General features: G+C 45.6%; 1 protein-coding gene across 10 annotated transcripts in view; it reads right to left on the bottom strand.

Moving 5' to 3' along the window:
• Positions 1–23,168, bottom strand: part of LOC138299844 (zinc finger CCCH domain-containing protein 11A-like) — a 273,758-nt gene that overhangs the window by 62,656 nt on the left and 187,934 nt on the right. For 9 of the 10 annotated variants that reach the window (XM_069238454.1, XM_069238456.1, XM_069238457.1 and 6 more), the window contains 3 exons: positions 18,072–18,578; positions 6,056–6,135; positions 4,488–5,616 (listed from right to left, as the gene is read on the bottom strand). In XM_069238454.1, coding sequence (XP_069094555.1) covers positions 4,488–5,616; positions 6,056–6,135; positions 18,072–18,578 — 1,716 coding nt within the window. The remainder of the gene's footprint in view (positions 1–4,487; positions 5,617–6,055; positions 6,136–18,071; positions 18,579–23,168) is intronic. The other variant, XM_069238464.1, reaches the window with a different exon arrangement.

A 23,168-nucleotide genomic window follows, 5' to 3' on the forward strand; every position in this document is an offset into this window, starting at 1 on the left:
CTAATGACCGTTACAGAGTGAGACTAATTACTAACAACTTTTTTTTTTAATACCTCTCTTCATAATGCATACATGGAGTTGCAAATCACTGGAATTAACAGGTGTTACAAATCTTAAATGTAATATCATTATGTTTTACAACCTCCAGTAGGTTGGGAGACTAGGATGGTGTAGGAAGCTGGCTATTTATGTGATATAGTAATAACTAGATATATTGTGTAAAGAGCCCAGGGGCTCCTCCACGAGTGGACAGAGGCTTGCTATGTAATCCCAAAGTGATTTATTAAGTGGTAGTGTGGTCGAGCAGCCTTAGGCTTAACACAGAGGAGTGCAAAACATCTACATATTAACACAATAATCAATAAATAAAATGCACAACTCCAGAAGATCCACACCAATTTATAAAAAATAGCAAGTATCTTACATATGTTTAGGCATCAGAAAGAAATCATTCAGGTAAGTAGGTTTTTAAATATACATTATTTTCACTTTAAAAAGTGGGCACTTAGTGACATTTCTGAGTTCTGCAATGTTATTCTATGGGAGGAAGAACAAGTTCTGAAAACAGGTAGAGTACAGCGACTCACAAGACCAATCTCCAGGAGTTAAGGTGACTGGTGGGCAAGGTCCAAGGCAGCACCAGCAGTACACCACCAGCAGCACTGGGACAGCCAGGTCAGGCTGCAAAACACTGTTGACCCACATCAACTCAGGCCCCCTATGTGACCTCTTCCTGTGGGAAGTTGGCATAATCCTGCCTAGAGTTCCTAAATCTGCCAACACCAAGATGGTAGATTCCTAAAAGCTGGGTCCACTTCCCCCAGTGCACCTTAGTGGTGGAATTGGCCTGTGGGGTGGACACACCTCATTGAAAACTAAATTTAATGCAAGTCCAGAAGCCAAATGGGCCCTGGGCAGGAGGTCTTGCATCTCCCTTTTAAGGGAAGCTAGATCTGCATACCAAGGGAGGTGGGCTTCTTTGACGCCCCTACCTTGGTATACAGAGTCACAGGTCATACTGCTGCTGGAGTGTGTAATCACCTCTCCCACACCAGGCTTGGTTTATGACTGCCCAGAGAGCAAAGGCTCTTACCCTTGGGGGTCAAACTCGTGTCGGGTGGTGACAGGTTGGCTGAAACTGGTCAGTCCACACACAGGTAGTTGGAAAGGTTTCAGGGGGTACTTCTAAGGTGCCCTCAAGGGTGTATGTATTAATAAATCCATCACTGGCATCAGTGAGGGCTTATTAATACAAGAAGTTCGATACCAAATATCCCTAGTTTCAGTGAAGCCATCATGTAGCTGAGGGAACTCTTAATGACAAGTGTCCAGCACATGTCCTTAAAAGGGCTTCCCTGTTCACTCACCATGTATTAGAATCGACAAAAACATAGTAGGGGCATATCTGCTCACGCAGATACATTCTCACATGCAATGTACTGCACCCTGCCTTAGGGCTGTAAGCCCTGCTGTAGGGGGGACTTACATGTATTGCATGCAGTATTTCAGTGACATGGCACACAGCTGTGTGCTGTCATGTTTTCACTTTTAGCTGCACCAAGGCACACTGCCTGCAATGGTAGTCTGTGTGTGCTAGGTGAGGGGTCCCCGACGGTAGCACAATGCATGCTGTAGCCCTTGGGGAACCTCTGTGCCTTATGTACCAGGGGTACCATTTACAAGGTGTTGTAAGCTGGGTTCTGGTTTTAGTAACCCCAGTTTTTTGCCTGGTGTCAGTATGTTTTGGACTGTACTGCAATGGGATCATGCTAACCAGGGATCCAGTGCCAGTGTTCACTCCCCTAAATGTGGTTGCTTGTAAACATTTTACACCCACAACTGGCATTATGTTGCACCTATTTAAGTCCCTAGTATATGCTACTTAGGTACCGAGGGCACTGATACACCAGGGGTCTCCCCCATGGGCTGTAGCATTTATTGTGCCACCCATGAGGTGCCATGCAAACTATGTCTCCGGGGATGCCATTGCAGCCTGCATGAAATGGTGCATGCACCCTTTCACCACAGATGTAAGGTTTGCTTTCTATCCTGGTCACTGCACCTAGATACTGTAAGTCACCCCTTTGTTAGGCCATTCAGCCCAAGGGTAGGGTGCATTTCCTTCAGTGTGACGGTACCCCTGCATGAGCAGGGTGCCCCTACAGACCTCAGGCTCCATTTCATGGACTCTAAGTGCGGGGAAGCCAGCTTAAGGTATGCAGTGGACACTGGTCAAAAAGAGTGGTCCAACTACATAATGGCTTCTCCAAACTTAGGCATGTTTGGTATCAAACATGTTGGAATCATGCAATTATGCAGATTCTAGTGTAAGTTGCATGCTACCACGTACTCTGGGAGATCCTTTAAGGATCCCCCAGTTTTGCGTGTGCAGCCTTACAGGATCTAGCTGCCAACTGCTGACCCCTAACACTGGCCTGCCCTCCTGCTGGTGAGCCTGGCTCAGGCCAGAGGCAGAATAAACTATTTCCTGTAAGAGAGATATTAGGTGTCTAAGGGTTGAGGTGGGGTGGCCAAACTGCTTTGAATGACACATTTGGTGCATAATCCAATTTGCACCAGTTCAGGAACCCCCGGTTCTCGCTCTGGTGCGAAACTGCACAAAAGACAGGGGGGTGAGCACTCCCCTGTCCAGCTCCTCCCTTAGGGAGGTGCACAGATCTCTGCCAGGTGGTCACTTGATTCGGACATCTTGGAAACAAGATAGGCAGAGGCCCCTGGGAACTCTCTACAAGACATCATCTGCTCCGGGCTTCTGGAAGCGCTGCTGGTCTGCTTTGGAACAAAAACATGTCTGCTTCTGGTGGGAAGGCTCCCACTGCAACACTGATTCTCCGGATCCTGCAAGAATTCTGCAACTTACAAGACTGTGCATCCTCCAGAGTCACAAGGGCCCTGTTTGCACCTGGAAGCAGGAAGGAATCTCCCTTGGAGTGAAGAAGTTACTCCCCTGCATACACAGGCACCTCAAGACCACATTGACTGGCTGGGGTAGTCTGCTGTTCCACAAACACTGAACAGGTCTGCTTCACAGGTGGTTAGTCTATGGCTTCCTCTTGGTCTTACTTGTCTTCTGACCAACTTGGGAGACTGTGGGCCCCTGCCACTGGACTGGAACCCCTGTGCATAATGACTGTTGCCCTTGCCAAGGCTTGGTGACTTTTCCTCCAGGAGATCTTCAGGTGAGAAGAAGCCCCGGACTCCAGCACTCTGCAACTCGAACAGCCCCTATCCTGCAACTCCTGCGATGTGGGATTTCGGTTTTGTGCTGCTGCCGAGGCATCCTTATGACTCCCTGTGTCCATCTCCTGTGGGTCACTCATGGGGACTCACAGGACCTTTCTTGGCCTTCCTGCGTGCTGAGGGCCAGCCATGGCTCCCCCTCAAGGTTAGAGTCGCCTGGACAATGTTGATCCCCAAAACTCTGCAAATACCACTTCAGAGCCTGCTTGCATTTGCCAGTGCTTGTTGATGACCTTGCTGGGCACTGACCCTTCTGCAATACAGCGAGGGACAGCTCGTAGGCGACTCCTGGGATCTTCTGCAGCTCCTGGACCCTTCCTCTGGGTTCACTGGGAAGGGTCCTGAACCACAAACTCCAATCACTACTTCCTGCGTTAGTCTATTTGACGAATGGGTGGGTAACTACCTTGCACCTGGATGCTGGGGACACCTACCATACTTACCCTCTGGTGTTTCCATCTACTCCCTGCCTCTAGCCAACTACCACACTTACCTTGGTTAGGTTCACTATTTCGCATTCTACTTTCTTAGTATATAGTGTGTATATAGTGGTTATATATTGTGTGTAGATATCTCCTAAGGGAGATATACCAATGCTAGTCTAGGAGTAGTGTTGTAATACAGACTCCTTTATTTTTGCAACACTTGTGTGGTTCATTCTTGTGAGTGAGTTACTTTCCGACTACTGTGGTATTGCAGTGCTTTACATTCCTCCAGGAAAAGCTTCAGCTGCTCGCCTCAGCTACCCCTAGAGAGCTTTTGCTATCTGGACACCTATTCACTATCAATAAGGGTTGCCTGGACTCAGGATAGGGTGCCACACCATAGGTGTACACCACAAACTGAGCCAGCCTCCTACACTAGGGAACTTTAGGAGGGCCAACCTGGGAAACAATTGTACAGTTTTAGGGAAAGATCTGGCACTGAGGTCCTGGTTAGCAGGAACCCAGTGTACTTTCAGTCAAAATCGCATCATGTAAATGTAAATGTAAATGTACCAGGCAATAAGTGGGGATGACCATATCAAAAAGGGGCACTTTCCTACAGTTGGCCTTGCTGGAATCTGACTCATGACCTGTGGGTTGGTGAACGTTCTATTCACTCAAACACTGTACTTTTGAAGGTTCCAAATACTACTTCATAAGACTAAGAGCTGCACCAAGACACAATTTAGCTTACTGTGTGAACATTCGAATTATATCAGAAGAACAGTTAATATGAGTTACCTTTACTCTTTGCTGCTTTATCAGCAGGAGCATCAGCAGATGAGAAACCCTCCTCAGATGACATGACATCTGTCGTCTCCTGTAACCCGGTCAATGTCTCCAGCTGTCTTACTGGCGACAAGTCTTTGGACCGGACAGTTGAAGACTGTTTGCTTTCATCTTGCGATGGTTGCTGGACTGACAAAGAGGTTGATGGCTGCTCAACATGGACTGATAAGGCCCGCTGGTCTAGTTTATCTGGCAAGGATGGCTTGTCACCTTTTACATCTTTTAAAACAAGTGGCAAATGTTGTGAAGAGCTCACTGGAGAACAAGACTGTTGAGCTATCGTAGGCGATGTAGACTGCGGGGACCTCACTGGTGAAGAAGGCTGCTGAGGTCTCACTAGCAGTGACAGCTGGTGAGCATGCACTGGTGAGGAAGGCTGCTGAAACGTGACCGGCGAAGAAGGCTTTTGAGGTTTCATAGGAGATAACGGCTGTTGAGCTTTTAACTGTGAGGAGGGCTGTATAGGTTTCACAGGAGAGGACGGTTGCTGAGGCTTCACAAGCAAAGATAGCTGCTTATGTTTATCTGGCAAAGATTTCCCCAGTGAGGATGGTTGATGAGGTTTTACCAGTGAAGATGGATGATCAGTTTTCACTGGCGATAATGGCTGATTAAAGTTCATCGATGAAGATGGCTCCTGAGATTTCCCAAGTAATGATTGCTCCTGAAGTTTAACTGGAGAGGACGGTTCCTGGGACTTTGCTGGTGAAGAGACTTGGAGTCTAGATTTTGTACGCAATGGCTGCATGGAACGCACTGGGGATGTTTGTAAACCTTGCAAAGGAGAAGAAATCTGTTGCATGCCAGGTAATTGATTTGGAGTTTTTCCCTGCAAAGATCGCTGTGGTCGGACTTGTTGCATTCTTAGCGTTGTAGCCGAATCTTTGGCTGATGTGGACAGAGATTCCTCAAAGTTCTCCTTAGGTGCCCCACCTTCCAAAACAGAAAGCTGAGTGTGCTCTTTCAGCAACTGCACGGCTGTCTCCTGTTGCTTTCTCCGACGCTTCTCTCGCATGATTTCCTCAAAGCTCTTGACCAACACTTTAGGACTGGTATCACTTGCACCCAATTCCACACATTCCTAAGAAAACAAACAGGAATATTTTTTAGCATTGTACACCAAAACATGCAAGCTGGACAACTGAAAGTCGCGCCAAGGCCACCTGTATTTAACTCCAAAACTCACTATGTGGAGGAAACAGAGCGCTTCTGGGCTTCAAGAAGCACTGATAGTAAAGGTATTAATGAAAAAGAGTAGGCAAGTTTCAAAGGACCAATTCCCCTCCACCTTTCAGTGCAGCTTTACCTTACATGAAGAAAAGCTGATATCTTGACAAATTATGATTTTGCCCCTCGATTCCCTACTCAAATCAGCATATGCATGTGGTTTCAAGGATGCAACAGAATAAAACTACTGAAAGCCAGGAAGCAGCTCTGTTTCTTAGAAGCAATCTCTCCTTAAGCATTTCACTATACCCTCACCGACTCCAGTGAACCAGGAAATGCTAATTTTGTCTTACCTGGAGTGCATCTCCTCCAGCACTGGCCTGAAGTGCGGCTGGCACGCTCATTTCCACTTTCAATTTATCGTCCTTTCCACCTATATATAAAGCAAAGGTATATCAAAATGTTGGCTTGCTCCCAAAACAGGTATTTTCAGAAAACCACAATATGGGAAAAGGACACAAACCTGCCCTTACTAAGGGGGATCTATAAGGACCTGAAAGTTTAATGAGCGAAAAAGCCTATTGCCTGCAACATGAGTATATATGCAAGTGCTGAGCACACTATGGTCACCTAGTGTTTGTGTTGGTAAAGTTATTTTGTTTTCATCACAGTTTTCAGTTGAGGGGTAGTATCACTGTGGGGGTGTCTAATGGGAATCATGTACTTGACAATGCCCTTTTTGTCTAGACCTTGGGCTTTTTTGTGCCTGACGTAATGACCAGGCATTTTATGACCTGCAACAAGCTCAATGAACTTCATGTATAGCTATCACTATTCAAGATGCACAACTATCATGTTATGGTTCTTCATATTTAAAATTAAGTCAGTTAAGTGTTGATGCTGATGCATGGACAACTTTGTCAGTGCTTCACGTTTATTCTAAATGGACTAATTCTATTAAACTGAAGGACTATCATCTTTGCAACAAATGGGGTTGTTGACAAGTAGATAGGTAGTGAAGGGGAGCAGAAGCTGCTAGGCCAACCGCTGAACTCTTGGCAGAAAAGAAAGGAATTGAGCAGCTCTATGAGGGTGTTGTGACTTCTGCCACCGTTAACTGCTGCTGTGCCAACCATCTAAGCTACTTGTTTAACTTAGCTGTGTTAATTTTGCTTACGGTGAGGTACAGGAGAAGAGAAAAGTCTGAGGTAGTAAATGGAGTCAGTTTATAAAGGCTGTGAGGCAACATGCAGTTGATAAACGCAACTAAAGGGGCACTCCAGGGAGTTGGCTCGTGAAGGGAGCATAAATCAGTCAGGCCAAGAGTGGAATTCAATTGAGTCAGGGTTGGAAACGACTTGTAGGAAGCTGGTCTGGTGTGTGACGAGCACCTATGGTGTTATCACCCTATACAGTGTATAGGGTGATAATCCCCTATTAGTGAGGTGAAGACAGTGTCCAGGAAGCCAGTTCTCTCTAGAGATAGCTGTGGATGAGCTGCCAAGACTTATCTAGGAGACATGCAAAGCTTATGCAATACCACCACAAATACTAAAATACTGTATAGGCAATACTCCACTAAGAGGTGAGTAAACACACTATTAGGTACACATTAGAAGTCAGTGATTAGCATAGAAAGCAATAGCAAATAAAAACAATAGTAAATGGTAAAGGCTCTGGGGGAGACCAAACCATCTACAAAGTAAGTGGAATGTGAAAGGCAGTCCCACCTAAGGAAGAGAATCAGTAGAGGGGAGATGGAGGAACTCGGAACCCCAAAAGGAAAGTACCAGGGAGTCCCCCAGCAACCAGGAGAGAAGAGTTAAGTTAAGTTTTCCTTGGAAAAGGACTGTGCAAGACCCAGACAAAATTGGAAGAAACCAAAGGTGGATCCTGACAGAAGAAGACCTGCAAAAGAAGGGGACCAGTTCGAGTTGAGTGGCTGTGGCAGGAGTCACTACCCACCCTTCTGTGCATGCAGGACCAGTTCGACAGTGGAGGAAGAGAGTCAGCAGTGCAGCACAGGAGTTCCAAAGGTGATGCAAGTGATGTACCACGTTTGTGGTCCTGATGCAGTCAGTGCTGGATAACCACCAACAAGGCTTGGCAAACGGAAGAGTCAGAGAAGAGGGCTTTGCAAGGCTGAAGAGGACCAGCAAGGTTCAGGGGACTCGACCCAAGGAAGGGAGTCCGAGGTGACCCTCAGCAGCTGAGAGTCACAAGAAGAGGAGGCACAAGAAGAGGAGGCAGCCTCCACAGGCGACCCACAAGCAGCAGGCACAGGAGTCGGAGTGAGGCCCACTCAGCACACCTAAAGAGGAGTCCCATGTCGCTGGAGCAGCAGGAAGGAGACTGCTTTGCAGGGAAGAGTGCTGGAGGCCAGGGCTACAAGGAGCCTTAAGATCCCATGGAGGAGGAACAAACAAGCCTTAGAAGCTGCAAGAGTCGCAGTGCACAGGGGTGCTGTCCTGCAAGGAGAGGCAAGGGCGTATTGTGACTCCTTTACTCCAAGGGAGATTCCTTCTTACTTCTTGTGCAAGCTGAAGACTCGTCCTCAGAGGATGCACATCCAGGGAAATTTTGCAGTTGCTTGAGGGAGTCGGAAAAACAATGTTGCAAAGCAGATTAGTCCTGAAGTTGCAGATTGTCAGATCCTGGAAGGTCCAGTTGATGCTGGAATCCTGCACGTCTAATCTGAGGACCCACCTGAGAGGGAGACCCTAAATAGCCCAGGAAGGGGGGTGACCACCTATCAGAACGTTACCTGCCTGACCTGGCCACTCAGATGTTCCCAGGGGCCTCTGCCCACCTTGGATTCAAGATGGCAGAAACAAGTGGCCACCTGGAGGAGCTATGGGCACCACCCCTGGTGGTGATGGGGAGGGGTCACTCCCCTTTCCATTGTCCAGTTTCACACCACAGCAGGGACCGGAGATCCTTGGACTGGTGCAAACCGGTTTACGCAAGGAGGGCACCAAATGTGCTCTTCGAAGCAGTCCGGTTGCTTGGGGAGGCTACCCCTCCCAAACCTTTCCTTTGGTAGGAGCAATGCTGGGGGTCCTCTAAGGAGTTTCCAGAGAGCATGGAATCATACTTCCAATACAGTTTTGGGGCAGGATTTCGACATGTCTGATACCAAACCTGCCTAGGTTCGGAGTTACCATTATGTAGCTGGACATACTAAGTGACCTATGTCCAGTACACGGGTAAAATGGATTCCCTGCACTTACGAAGTCCATGAAAAGGAGCTGGAGTTCGTACACAGGTACCTGCATCCTGCCCTCTGGGCTCGGAGGGCCTGCCATAGAGGTGACTTACAGTGACCTGGTGTGGCGACCTGTAGTGAAAGGGTGAATGCAACTTTTTACACAGACTGCAATGTCAGCCCTGCAGATACATTTTGCATGGACTCACATGGGTGGCACAATACATGCTGCAGCCCATGGGGAACCCCTGGTACTCCAGTGCCATGGTACACAAGTACCATATACTTGTGGGGTGTGCCAAATCCTAAGCAACCAAATTTAGAGGGAGAGAGCACAGTCACTGGGGTCCTGGTCAGCTGGATCCCAGTGAACACAGTCAAAACACAGTGGGGGTAACCATGCCAAAAATAAGGTACTTTCCTACACTTGTCACACTAGTGATCGTTTGCACCACCCAATGGGTAGGTCAACACATTGGGATTAGACTGCACAATGCTGATATGCGTTGTATTTCAGTGATGGCCCAATAGCCACAGCAATCCATGTACAGGTAAACATAAGAATCTTCTGACCTCACTTTTTATACAATGTTGCAAGAGGCTAAAGACTTGGACAATAGAGGCAGTACTTCAACTGCAAGCATGGCATTTGGATTAGGAGAACTGCTGCTTTTGACAATGCTGAGAAGGAAGAGAGACAAGTTATGGCAGTAGTGTGGAATGCCACAACATTTGTTGGATTCCATGGTCTATTTCCATTCAGAAGAATGCAGAGGTTCAATTGGGGAAACTGCATCAGTTGCATCTTTAGTGAGTTATAATTTAGACATGTTGCATGGACCAGCATTTGGTAATTTAAGATTGTTATATAGGGCTGCTGTAAGCAGAGGGTTGTCAGCACACTAATAACCATATGAGCCTAACCTCAAAGAAACAAAACGAAGAATGTAAATAGCAATTTCTTTGTATACTTAACAATTAGGTTATAGTTAAACTTCAAAAGCTTAGTTCATTCTAGTGTTCCGTTAATGTTGCAAAACCAGTGGAGTTGAAGATGGCGAAGCAAAATAAATGTATTAAATATCTGTAAGAATGTTGTAATTGAGCTTTGTCTGAGAATGTGGCACTGTAAAGTTCATGTAAGCATACACAAATGTTGAAAAACTCAGCCAGAACCTGTGTGTAGGAAGTTGGCTCTGTATGTGCTATTTCAAAGTAAGGAATAGCATGCACAGAGTCCAAGGGTTCCCCTTAGAGGTAAAATAGTGGTAAAAATAGATAATACTAATGCTCTATTTTGTGGTAGTGTGGTCGAGCAGTAGGCTTATCCAAGGAGTAGTGTTAAGCATTTGTTGTACATACACATAGACAATAAATGAGGTACACACACTCAGAGACAAATCCAGCCAATAGGTTTTGTATAGAAAAATATATTTTCTTAGTTTATTTTAAGAACCACAGGTTCAAATTTAACATGTAATATCTTGTTTGAACGGTATTGCAGGTAAGTACATTAGGAACTTTGAATTATTTCAATTGCATGTATACTTTTCAAGTTATTCACAAATAGCTATTTCAAAAGTGGACACAGTGCAATTTTCACAGTTCCTGGGGGAGGTAAGTTTTTGTTAGTTTTACCAGGTAAGTACGACACTTACAGGGTTCAGTTCTTGGTCCAAGGTAGCCCACCGTTGGGGGTTCAGAGCAACCCCAAAGTCACCACACCAGCAGCTCAGGGCCGGTCAGGTGCAGAGTTCAAAGTGGTGCCCAAAACGCATAGGCTTCAATGGAGAGAAGGGGGTGCCCCGGTTCCAGTCTGCCAGCAGGTAAGTACCCGCGTCTTCGGAGGGCAGACCAGGGGGGTTTTGTAGGGCACCGGGGGGGACACAAGCCCACACAGAAATTTCACCCTCAGCGGCGCGGGGGCGGCCGGGTGCAGTGTTAGAACAAGCGTCGGGTTCGCAATGTAAGTCAATGAGAGATCAAGGGATCTCTTCAGCGCTGCAGGCAGGCAAGGGGGGGCTTCCTCGGGGAAACCTCCACTTGGGCAAGGGAGAGGGACTCCTGGGGGTCACTTCTGCAGTGAAAGTCCGGTCCTTCAGGTCCTGGGGGCTGCGGGTGCAGGGTCTTTTCCAGGCGTCGGGACTTAGGTTTCAGAGAGTCGCGGTCAGGGGAAGCCTCGGGATTCCCTCTGCAGGCGGCGCTGTGGGGGCTCAGGGGGGACAGGTTTTGGTACTCACAGTCGTAGAGTAGTCCGGGGGTCCTCCCTGAGGTGTTGGTTCTCCACCAGCCGAGTCGGGGTCGCCAGGTGCAGTGTTGCAAGTCTCACGCTTCTTGCGGGGAGATTGCAGGGTTCTTTAAAGCTGCTTCTTTGGGTAAAGTTGCAGTCTTTTTGGAGCAGGTCCGCTGTCCTCGGGAGTTTCTTGTCGTCGTCGAAGCAGGGCAGTCCTCAGAGGATTCAGAGGTCGCTGGTCCCTTTGGAAGGCGTCGCTGGAGCAGAGTTCTTTGGAAGGCAGGAGACAGGCCGGTGAGTTTCTGGAGCCAAGGCAGTTGTTGTCTTCTGGTCTTCCTCTGCAGGGGTTTTCAGCTAGGCAGTCCTTCTTCTTCTTGTTGCAGGAATCTAGTTTCTAGGTTCAGGGAGAGCCCTTAAATACTAAATTTAAGGGCGTGTTTAGGTCTGGGGGGTTAGTAGCCAATGGCTACTAGCCCTGAGGGTGGGTACACCCTCTTTGTGCCTCCTCCCAAGGGGAGGGGGTCACATCCCTAATCCTATTGGGGGAATCCTCCATCTGCAAGATGGAGGATTTCTAAAAGTTAGAGTCACCTCAGCTCAGGACACCTTAGGGGCTGTCCTGACTGGCCAGTGACGACTCCTTGTTGCTTTCTTTGTTCCCTCCAGCCTTGCCGCCAAAAGTGGGGGCCGTGGCCGGAGGGGGCGGGCAACTCCACTAAGCTGGAGTGCCCTGCTGGGCTGTGTCAAAGGGGTGAGCCTTTGAGGCTCACCGCCAGGTGTTACAGCTCCTGCCTGGGGGAGGTGTCAGCATCTCCACCCAGTGCAGGCTTTGTTACTGGCCTCAGAGTGACAAAGGCACTCTCCCCATGGGGCCAGCAACATGTCTCTAGTGTGGCAGGCTGCTGGAACCAGTCAGCCTACACAGATAGTTGGTTAAGTTTCAGGGGGCACCTCTAAGGTGCCCTCTGTGGTGTATTTTACAATAAAATGTACACTGGCATCAGTGTGCATTTATTGTGCTGAGAAGTTTGATACCAAACTTCCCAGTTTTCAGTGTAGCCATTATGGTGCTGTGGAGTTCGTGTAAAACGGACTCCCAGACCATATACTCTTATGGCTACCCTGCACTTACAATGTCTAAGGTTTTGCTTAGACACTGTAGGGGTACAGTGCTCATGCACTGGTACCCTCACCTATGGTATAGTGCACCCTGCCTTGGGGCTGTAAGGCCTGCTAGAGGGGTGTCTTACCTATACTGCATAGGCAGTGAGAGGCTGGCATGGCACCCTGAGGGGAGTGCCATGTCGACTTACTCATTTTGTTCTCACTAGCACACACAGGCTTGTAAGCAGGGTGTCTGTGCTGAGTGAGGGGTCTCTAGGGTGGCATAATACATGCTGCAGCCTTAGAGACCTTCCCTGGCATCAGGGCCCTTGGTACCAGAGGTACCAGTTACAAGGGACTTATCTGGATGCCAGGGTGTGCCAATTGTGGAAACAATGGTACATTTTAGGTGAAAGAACACTGGTGCTGGGGCCTGGTTAGCAGGGTCCCAGCACACTTCTCAGTCAAGTCAGCATCAGTATCAGGCAAAAAGTGGGGGGTAACTGCAACAGGGAGCCATTTATTTACACTGTGCATTTGGTAAACGGGGGAGTTGCTCATAGGTCACAAATTGATAAAATGCTCTAGTAGTCCTAGAGTGCAAGAAAAGATGCTAGAGAAAAAGCCAGACTTAAAGAAGATGACTCCCATTGGAAGGAGGTGTTGTACACTGCTGTTTGTGTGAAGATCAGTGGAGAGGGACATGCATGCATAGTGGAATGTGTGGAACAAACTGCTATTTGTGCGAGGCAAGTATAAGGTGGGCATGCTTATTTGGTGAGTGTTGTGAATGAAGTGAAGCTAGAAGACTGGAGTAAATAATACGGCCACTGATCAAAGTGGTTTAAGAAAGACTGTGGTAAAAGAGAGTAAAGGGTGAGGTGTTTTCAATTAAGTTATTTACCACCGTGGGGTATGTCATTTAAAGAAGTCTGCTTCAAGAAAATATGGCACAGTGGATCATCTCACTATAGTGTGTAGGATGGAAGAAAGTGCAACAGGTAAATGAGAAAGTAAAACATTGTAAGCAAAGAGTATGCTGGAAGTTCGAAATAAGTGGTGAAAATGCCAGTATGTGGGGTATCAATGGATGCTACAGGAGACGGATTCAGAGTCCCCATATATCTTGGTAGGTGACCAGGAATTTGAGAACATTTGGGAAATGCATGGAGTAATCAGATTAAACAGATGTATATGCTTAAAATAAGACAAAATATTTGGGGTGGTTTGCATGGAGATTGAATTCAAAGGCAGAAAGACGTCAGACAAAATAAGTTTGTAAAATGGAGTTAACCTGTTAGGCTCAAAGCACCAAACAGACACAAAATATCCTTAGACCACATGCAAAGGAGCAAGTTATACTACTTTGAATATTTCTAGAGGGAGCAGATATTCAGAAGAAATTTCCAAAAGCGTTTGGAACGGAGTAGACACAAGGGTCTGACATCTAACAGTCCGTAAAATAGGGGCAGGTCCAGTAATTCATAAGGTGAAGCCAGTGATTTATCTTGTGAAGGAATCCCTGAAGGCAGAGCTAGAAAGGTTGTTGAGTACTGGGGCCAAAAGGAGATGGGCTCCTCAAGGTAATTGATCCACATTGTACTGGCGGCAGAAGGTATATGGGTCAAGTGATAACCACTCATGAACATTTTTGAAACTTTAGCTATTTTGGGGCAAGCATAGGAGTCTCTGTGATGAAGATATCACCATCATAACCAAAATACACTTTTTTTTAAAATAATTATATTTATGGGTTTTATACAGCACACAGCTAACATCTTGGGTATGCTGGCGCTAATCACCACTAACCAGTAAAGGTAAAAGAACAGCAATTAGTCTGGGAACAATCAACTTTTTAAAGATTTCCTTAATACCAGATGATTTGGATTGCTATACAATGACAAGGCAGAGAACTCCATATTCGTGCAACATAAAAACCTATTGCCAAAGTTTAGTGGAGAATAAAGTTCAGACAGCGGGCCCTTACATCATCAAGTTTAGTATACACACTAACTATGAACAAAATGTCATCAACAAGGAACAGTTCACCTTCAGACACAGAGTGAAAGAACTCAGGCCGGTTTAGAAGATGCTCAAGTTTGAATTTGACAATTTGAAATGGTGAATGAAGATTCCGAACCGGTTATACCAATTATCACACCATCAAGAGCTTACAGAATTTATGTCTTTACAACAACATCTAAAACCACAAGTATACCTTTATTACACAAGGCATTACACATTGCAATATATATATATATATATATATATATATATATATATATATATATATATATATATATATATATATATATATATATATACACACCAACCCCCCCCCCTTTTTTTTTTTTACTCCTAACCTCCCTTTACCTCTCCCTTCTCCTGATCTCTGAAATTACCCATACCCCTTACTTACACCAGAACCCTAAAATTGCCCTTACCTCCCTTTAACAACCCCTAAACTCAAAAACTGACCACTTGTAGGAAGCTGGCTCTTTATATAGTGGACCAAAATAAGGTATAAGGTACACTATGCAAATAGTTCAAGCAATCCCCAGAGGTACCAGACCCATATGACATCCCAAATGCTGGCACCAATTCAATTTATAAAAATAACACATACTTTTAAATAAACTTTGATACCAAGATCACCGAGTCCGGCGAGTACTTTTAAAACTATGAATTTTTAGAGTTTTTAAAAGTAGAAAGTGCATTTTTCAGGAAGCTGAAATGCAATCGGAAGGGGAAAAACAAAGATGGCAATCCAGGTAGAATGCAGAAACGTTTGGGACTAATCTCCTGGACTTCAGGTGAATTTAGGGCAAGGTACAAGGCCACACAATCAGGTCACCTCAGGGGGCTCTGGTGCGTCCGGGTGTAAAGGTGTGTTACGGCGTTGAGTGCCCCATTTAAGTCTATGGGGATCAGCCCCTTTACAAAGTTGCTGGTGGGATGGACTGGAAGGGCAGTCCAGGGAAACACATAGGAGAGCTCGACCTTTGAGGTGCTCAGGCACATGGGGCCACCATCAGTTCACTCCTCCTCGGGGTGAAGGGTGCAGGGTTGTCTTCTGGCATCGGGTCTGGTACTGGATTTCTTTGCGGTTGTTGTGAGGGTCTGCAAAAAAACACTACAAGCGTGGACTGGGGGTCCAGTCTGACCAAGCCAACAAGTGGGTTCAAGTCTCATGAGGTGGAGAGACATGGGGACACCCTTGGTTCTCTTCTCCTGGGTTTGCGATGGGTGGGTGCAGAGGTGTCCTAGGGCGTTGGGTATATGTCTCCTGGTCACTCGCGATTGGGGGTGCGGTGGGGACGGAAGTCTGCAGATACTGTTGGGAAGTCCACAGTGGGTGAGCACAGGGTGGGCTCCTTTTCTGGAGGGCCTGGAGACCACGCTGATATCGTTGTCCCACTTCAACACGGGCTGGGTGGCTCAGGTGCAGTGGTGATGTCCTGAGTTGGGATTCTGGCAGTTACGGTCCTCTCAGGCCTTTCCTGGGTGCGTGCGGATGCAGGGGAGCAGCTCCTCTACTCCAATGGAGTTCCTCCTGGCGATTGGCTAAGCCATCGCAGCATCTCCAAGTTTCTTGGAGGCTGCAGCAGCAGGACAGGTCAGTTGCTCTTTGAAGATCGGGCGCAGCAGGCAGGCCAGCAGGATTGACGGCAAGTCAGTCGTGCTCCTCAGTGCTCTGGTTCAGCAGGCATCATATCCACTCCTTTTGGGTCCCGCAAAGATCTGAAGATCTGGTATCAGGGGGGTCCCCAAAATACTCAATTTAGGAGACTTTAAGAGAAGTGAAGGGTAGTAGCCAGTGGGCTACTTACCCTTGGGGTCACTAGACTCCCTAGATGACCACTTCCTGCGAGGAGTGGACATCACCCTGGCCAGAGGTCCTAAATTCCACCACACGCAAGATTATGGAATTTCCTAAGTTGTGTTCACTTCAGGCTGGTCACCCTAGAGGTGTTCGCAGTCTGGAAGTGTGACACCTCCTGCATAGCTACATTCCCGTCTGTCCAGGTGTCAGATGGGCCCTGGGGCAGAGGGGTTGGCATTTTACTCTGGGAAAGGCCAGATCTGCATACCAAAGGCGGTGGGTTTCTTTGAAGGTCCTGCCTTGAAATGCAGGCCGTCCTGTGGGGAGGGGTGGGTAACACCCCAGCCCAGACAGGCTTTTATTTCTGTCCTCTCGAGAGCAGAGGCTCTTACCCTGGGAGGTCAGATTCTTGTCTGTTGGTGGCAGGCTGGCCAGAACTAGTCACTGAGCTCACTAGCAGTTGGTAGGTTTTTCAGGGAGCACCTCTAACTTGCCCTCTGGGTACATGTATTATTAAATGAAACACTGGAGTCAGTGAGGGTTTATTAGTATGGAGGTACGCACAACAATACTGATGCTGCTTTCAGGAACAATACTCCAAGCGATACCTTAACAGTGGCATATACAAATGTAAGATGGCTTCCTGTTATAGTGGTTATAAATCTTCCTCACTATGTGAACATTCTTCTTGCCTTCATTGTGGAGGCACTTTGAAGCTACCCGATAGAAACACTCCACAATGCTCAACAACAAGGTAAGTTGCAGTGCTGGTTACTATATTCTAACTGTGCATGTGAGGGGAGCTTACAACACTGTTGCACAGGTTTGTGTGTGTGTGTGTGTGTGTGTGTGTGTGTGTGTGTGTGAGGATAATTTGCACTGTTCCTGGTGGCTTGGGTATCAGTATGCGAGTAAAGCTTCACTGTTTCTGTATGTTCTATACTTTTTGGTAGGTGTGAGGGTACCTTGAATCACAGTTGCTCATGCTTTATAACATTTCTGTGCAGGAAAGAAACTTTTACACTGCAGACACATATGCTGTAGCTGTACTATGAGCGTCAGTGACACTTGATGACTACCACACTTTATTAATACTGGTTTCAATAAAAATTTGACTTTAAAAATGGTTTTTCTTTTTCTAAAGGGGAGATGTAAAAAACAAGGTTTGAAAATATTTTTCACTTTTATAAAGCTATTGGCAGAGATTTTACTGTGTGTATGAATGAAAGTTAGGCCTGTTAATCCACAGCAAAAAACCAGGTGATGGATGGAATTCTTGAATTAATCTCAGACACTGGCGATCGCTTGGGCCTGCATCCCAATCCATTGTTTTTCTGCCCACCCTGCCAGTTCAGTTTGGACCCAGCCATATGCAAATCAGTCTTCACTCTGTTTCTCATGGGAACAGTCCGGCCTGAACCGCAGGACTACCTTGGTCCAAACTGTGGTGGCATGGTGGACAATTAAACAATGGATTAGGATGCAGCCCGAGCGACTGCCAGTGATTGAGATTTATTCAAGCATTCCATCCATTGTTCTTTTTGTTAATCCACAGAACATGAAAAATACAGTCATTATGAATATATTCTCTGTTGAAATCCATTGTATGCTAAATTCTGTTTTAGATTCAATGTTGATACTCTGACAACATGTCGTGATTCCACTATTTAGTGGATTGACGAGATCAGATCTGTTATGAATGTCTATGTAAATCCTATGTTGAAGAACCTTCCGGACCTACAACTATAAGGCAGGATATGAGCAAAATGCGAACGGATTCATGCAAAGGTAAACTATTCTTGGAAATTACACCATAGACAAAAAATGACCAGTGCTAGTGACTCAGATAGGAAAAAGCACAGCAGCATGAGCATAGACTATGAAGAACTCCTGAGAGGAAGCCGTTAAGAACTCTTCCCAAAAAGGATGAAGCTAGTCCACATGCAAGGAATTCTCAGAAACAGCCCTGTGACCAAGGGAGAGACCCTTCTAACTTTTCCTTACCAGCTGGCTTGTTACTGAGCAGTAGCCTCCTCCCTCTTGTGGCAGGCTCTGCTTGTGAAGCTCCATTCCTGGCACTCTCACCACTTTTCCGTAGCCGTAGTGCTTTCTCACGCCTTATCTCCTCCAGGGTCTTCACTCGCACTCGTTCTATAGATCTTCTTTTCTGTGCTGCCTCAACTGTCTGCACATTGTTATCGTCACTTTTAAGGTTAACTTGGACTGCCAATCCCTGGGAATCGTTCCCAGTGTTATTTACCATTTCACTGCTTTCTGTCTTCACTCTATGTCTCTCTGCCTCCTCCGTTTGGCGCAGCTTTTTCTCAGCCAACACCTCAATAAAGGATTTGACATGGATGCATGACTGGGCTCTTTTCACAAGGTCCTCCATTCCTACCACACCATCCACCTTAGGACAGGCATCCTGCTCCTGTTTCTTCTGAATGAGCTTCTCCAGGCGGATTTCTTCTAGGGTCTTGATATAGATTTCCCCTGGCGAGTGTGCAATATCTAGAGATATTAACAATCAGGAACACAAAATGGATGAAAAAAATCCAAAATGAATTAACAGCGAAAAAGTCATTTTGAATTCAATTCAAATTGTGCTCAGCACACATATCTAATCAAGGCACGTTAACTTGGTCATCACTAATACATACTGGTTCAAACCTACTGGTCTCCGTCACTGGATGTTAATTATGTGATGACTGCCAGTGTAAGATAATAAACACCCCATAATAAGGGAGAAAAACAACTACACAGGGGGCAGGATTGCAAGGGAGGTCTGCCTTATTAAGGATTTATTTTGGTATTATGGTCTATGCAACTGAACTTGGATAAAAAGTGGAATAATATCTAAATAGCACTCTCTTCTTGCTGTCATAGATGCTCAACCTGTAGTAGCGCGAGCACTAAAATAGCCTGTAAGTGGAGCATTAGCATTATCATAAAGAGCAACACGACAAAACTATTTGATTGGATACTGCAGCTACCACGCCTAGAGAGGTGGTCTCCAGTCTTGCCCGAACAGGATTGTTCTACCAGGGAGCAAAGGATAATGCAAAGCTACTTTATCACATTACGGAACTTTAAAAGGCGTGTTGATGCGGTAGCATGCCAGAAATGTACTATCACACACCCAATGTTATTCTTACTTCAAAGGTAAAAATTCATTCAATGAATTAGTTTAAAATATTTTTACTTAGCAAAAATGTGAACCAGTGCAGTGTTAGAACTCGGCTGCACTGTAGACCAACTGGTTACTCAGCCTACATCCCTACCAAAATGTTTTTGTCTTGATAGTAAAGAACTAAAAAATTAGCCGTGCCAGACTCAAGATCAATGCAAATGAAAATGTGTGGGACAAATAGGCAGGAGTTACTGTCAACCTCTGATTACTTTTATGAGGTTTTACTATGGGGAGTCTGATCAAACCCAGAAGGCTTAGAGGCAGGAGCACGTATCCACAGTACCTGGAGAACATAATCTTAGTAATACATACATTCATACCAGCAGGTATATGCACATGAAGATTTACTTCTCATTGGCCAGTAGCTGGTCTTCAGGACGGGGAAGGAGACCCTCCTATCAGTGATAACAAATGATGCAAACACAGACTAATCCCTAATCCCTCCATCTCGGATTAAACAAGTTGTGTCAGTCATGAAGTTGGCGCCTAGTACCGGCATAAATGCTACCTTAGCTATCAATTAGAGTCTCAGCCTAATACTGAAAGGGTTTGTGTCCAGAAAGTTAAGGAACTCTCTCCATGTAGGACATGATGGCCTTGTGAAGTTCTGCCAATGAGAAGAGACTGGTGCACAATATGCAATGCTATAACACACAGTTAAAAAGTAAAACAGTAGAATTTCATAACCAATTTTAAAATAAAGAGAAAATGTTTATGAATAAAATAAGATCAAAACTACAAAAATACAATAAGGGGGACAGGAAATAAGAATTTTAAAGATTTAAGTGAATACAGTGCCAAAATACACTAAGAACCAATGATATTCTATGGAAGGGGTAGATCGCGACCATAGGTGCGATTTCAGGTTGATCGCAATGGAGATCTGATTGGATACAAGTGAGTTGGTCCAGGTGAAAATCTAAAAGTGTTTTAAAAAAGGTTTTTAGCTCTAAATGCAGAAAGAAACTGTCATGTTTAAGAAGAAAAGTCCTCCTTTAGTGGGCTGCTGCTATTGTAGCCGCTGCAGTATAACAAAAGGCTGGCTATTGAGATAGGTTGGGCCCATTGGACCTATGGAGATTTCGTGCTAAAAATGTTTTAATCCCAACACAGAATGGGATTTAGACGTTTTTATAGTTGCTTGGAGCCTTAACCAGGAGGAAACTGAAATTCAATCAAAACTTTCTTCTGGTTCCCAAACATGCAACAGAGTACACTTCTAATGGCCCCAGGACTTTAGGGGAGGGTTCTTTGTCATGGGTCTCTTTCTGACATCCTGAGAGTCAGAAAGTCCAGAGCAGGTTCATTTGCCACAGGACAACTGGGTACTTCCTGGCTTATTGCAGTTTGTTGGCTACCTTTAGCTACATAGGAGGTCGGCCAACTGCCACTTGTTTGTCCTGAGTAAAAGAGGGAGCAGATTGAATACTTCAGGGCTCCTCAGGTCACAGACTGCATGTCCAGCTTTGTACGGCTCACCAGCATGTGGGTGTGGGACACAAGACCCTCATCGCCACTCTTCAACCAATGGAGTAAACGTTTCCAGGTTTTGCCTATCTACTTTTTCAGTAGGTCCTGTTTGCCTTAGTAAAAAAGAATCCCACAATACACCCAAGTCCCAAACTTCAGAGGCTGTGTCCCCACCCAGGGGGATGGTCTGGGTAATGAGCAGTCTCCTCAGCTATGCTCACTCAAATCCAGTCCTGGAGGTAGCTTTTCTCCCAGTGTGTTTAGTGCCAGTCTGGCTAAGGGGGGCAAACACTTGGGCCTTTCAAGGTGTCATTCAACATGTACTTGTGACAGGGAAGGCCCCTTTGAAGTAGATTAAGTTCCTGGGCTCACTCACCCGGTCTTCCTGCCAAGGCACAAAAACACTTCCCCATGCAGAGGCCAAGTACAGGCTGGGTAGCTGCCAGAGAACTAATGCAGATAAACCTTCACCAGCTTCAGCAGGGTAAAGGTAACTTTCTAAAAGTTATATTGCACATTAATTTAATAAAAATCCGACCTCACCATTACATTGCACTTTATTAAATATAAAAAGTCTTTGGAGTCCGCAACTGGTACAGGTTAACAATTATTATAGATTAAAATGCATAATCCATACCTTGACATTTACTAAGGACCAGTTACATTTTGACCAGTGACAAAATAGCTGTGGGCATAGTCACTGGGGGAATATACAATTTGTAATGGTGATTCTGACAGGGTTCATGCTGCTGCTGTCACGCTACAGAGGGAAGGCCTGAAGCCATGCTTTCACTGCCACTATAGTAGATGGCACAATCGGTGCTGCAGTACACAAGTTGTATTAAAATTTCCATGTTATGGGTGTATTTCTGCAAAATATACCACCGCCTTACAGGAAACCTAAATGTACCAATTAGGTTATAAGCCTATTTCAGCATGTTTTAAGGATGACTGCACATACACAGGATACTGGATGGAAGTGTCCCAATGTTATGAGTTTCAGTTTACTAGAAGGAGAGTATTCCCTTAAAAAAATGAAAAAACTAGGGATAACCTCCAAAACAGGGGGCATGTAGCAACAGGAACATTGGGTGGTGCTAAGCAGGGGGAAGGACCTCATTCCCCGAGCAGTTCCTGTCTCTGTCTTTTTTTTTTTTTTTTACTGTAGAGGAACATATTTGTGACCTAAAAATGCTTTCTATAAAGTATTTTGAAGTCCACTGGACCGTTAGGGTTGTTCTTTGAGAATTTCACAGAACATGTGTAAACTTTTCTAATGGTCAAGGCATAATGAAAATCCAATGACGGAGTTTAAAAAGTTACTTTCAGGTAACAATACTTTTCCAATGCAGCCAATGTAGTCTTCCTTCTGCACCTAGTAAGGTGGATCAAAATCTATATAAGAAAAATGTTACTTACCCAGTAAGCATCTGTTTGTCGCATGTAGTGCTGTAGATTCACATGCTCTGGCTCTGCATACTACTGCCGTATGGTGTTGGGTCCGGAGTGTTGCAAGTTGTTTTTGTCTTCGAAGACACATTTTTCCAGAGTCACAGGATCGAGTGACTCCTCCCTTCTTGGCGATACTGCACATGGTCAAATCCCTTGTTAGATTTTTTTCCCGCAGGCAGGGGAGAAAGGGAATGTAGAGGAAGTATAGAGAAAGATGTCCATGCAAATGTAACTACACATACACAATATATACAAACATAAAGTAAGTGGAATGGCCACAGGAGTCCGGGGAGAAGGGAGGGTGCACGTGAATCTACAGCACTACATGCCACAAACAGATGCTTACTGGTTAAGTAATATTTTCCGTTTGCTGGCATGTGTGGCTGTAGCTACACATGCTCTGCATAGACTGTAAAGCAGTCCCTCCATTAAAGCAGTGGCTAGCCTGTGGGAGTTGAAGTTGACTGGAAAAGTGTTCTTAATACAGCATGACCTACACTAGCTTGCAGACATGCTAGTATATCCACACAGTAATGCTTTATAAATGTATGTGGTCCAGACCATGTAGCTGCCTCACAAATGCCAGCTATAGGTATGCTTCAGAGGAAAGTCATGGTGGCTCCTTTTTTCCTAGTAGAATGTGCTCTAGCAGTAACAGGTAACGGTCACTTTGCTTTAGCTTAGCAAGTGTGTATAAACTTTATTATCCATCCAGCTATGCTTTTATTGGATACTGGACTGCCTTAGTGAGGTAGTGAAAAAGCTACAAAGAGCTGTTTGGTTTTCCTAAAGTCTTTGGTTGTGTCAATGTAAAACATAAGTGTGCATTTAACATCTAAAGTGTGTAAAGCTCCTTCTGCAACTGAGTCAGGCTGCGGAAAGAAGACTGGTAGTTCAATGGTAGTTCAATGCATTTGGTTGATATGGAATTGGGAAACCACTTTAGGAAGGAACTTTGGGTTTGTGCGAAGGACCACCATGTGTCTATG

This window comes from Pleurodeles waltl, chromosome 6 (genome assembly GCF_031143425.1).
Source record: "Pleurodeles waltl isolate 20211129_DDA chromosome 6, aPleWal1.hap1.20221129, whole genome shotgun sequence".
Taxonomy (NCBI): domain Eukaryota; kingdom Metazoa; phylum Chordata; class Amphibia; order Caudata; family Salamandridae; genus Pleurodeles; species Pleurodeles waltl.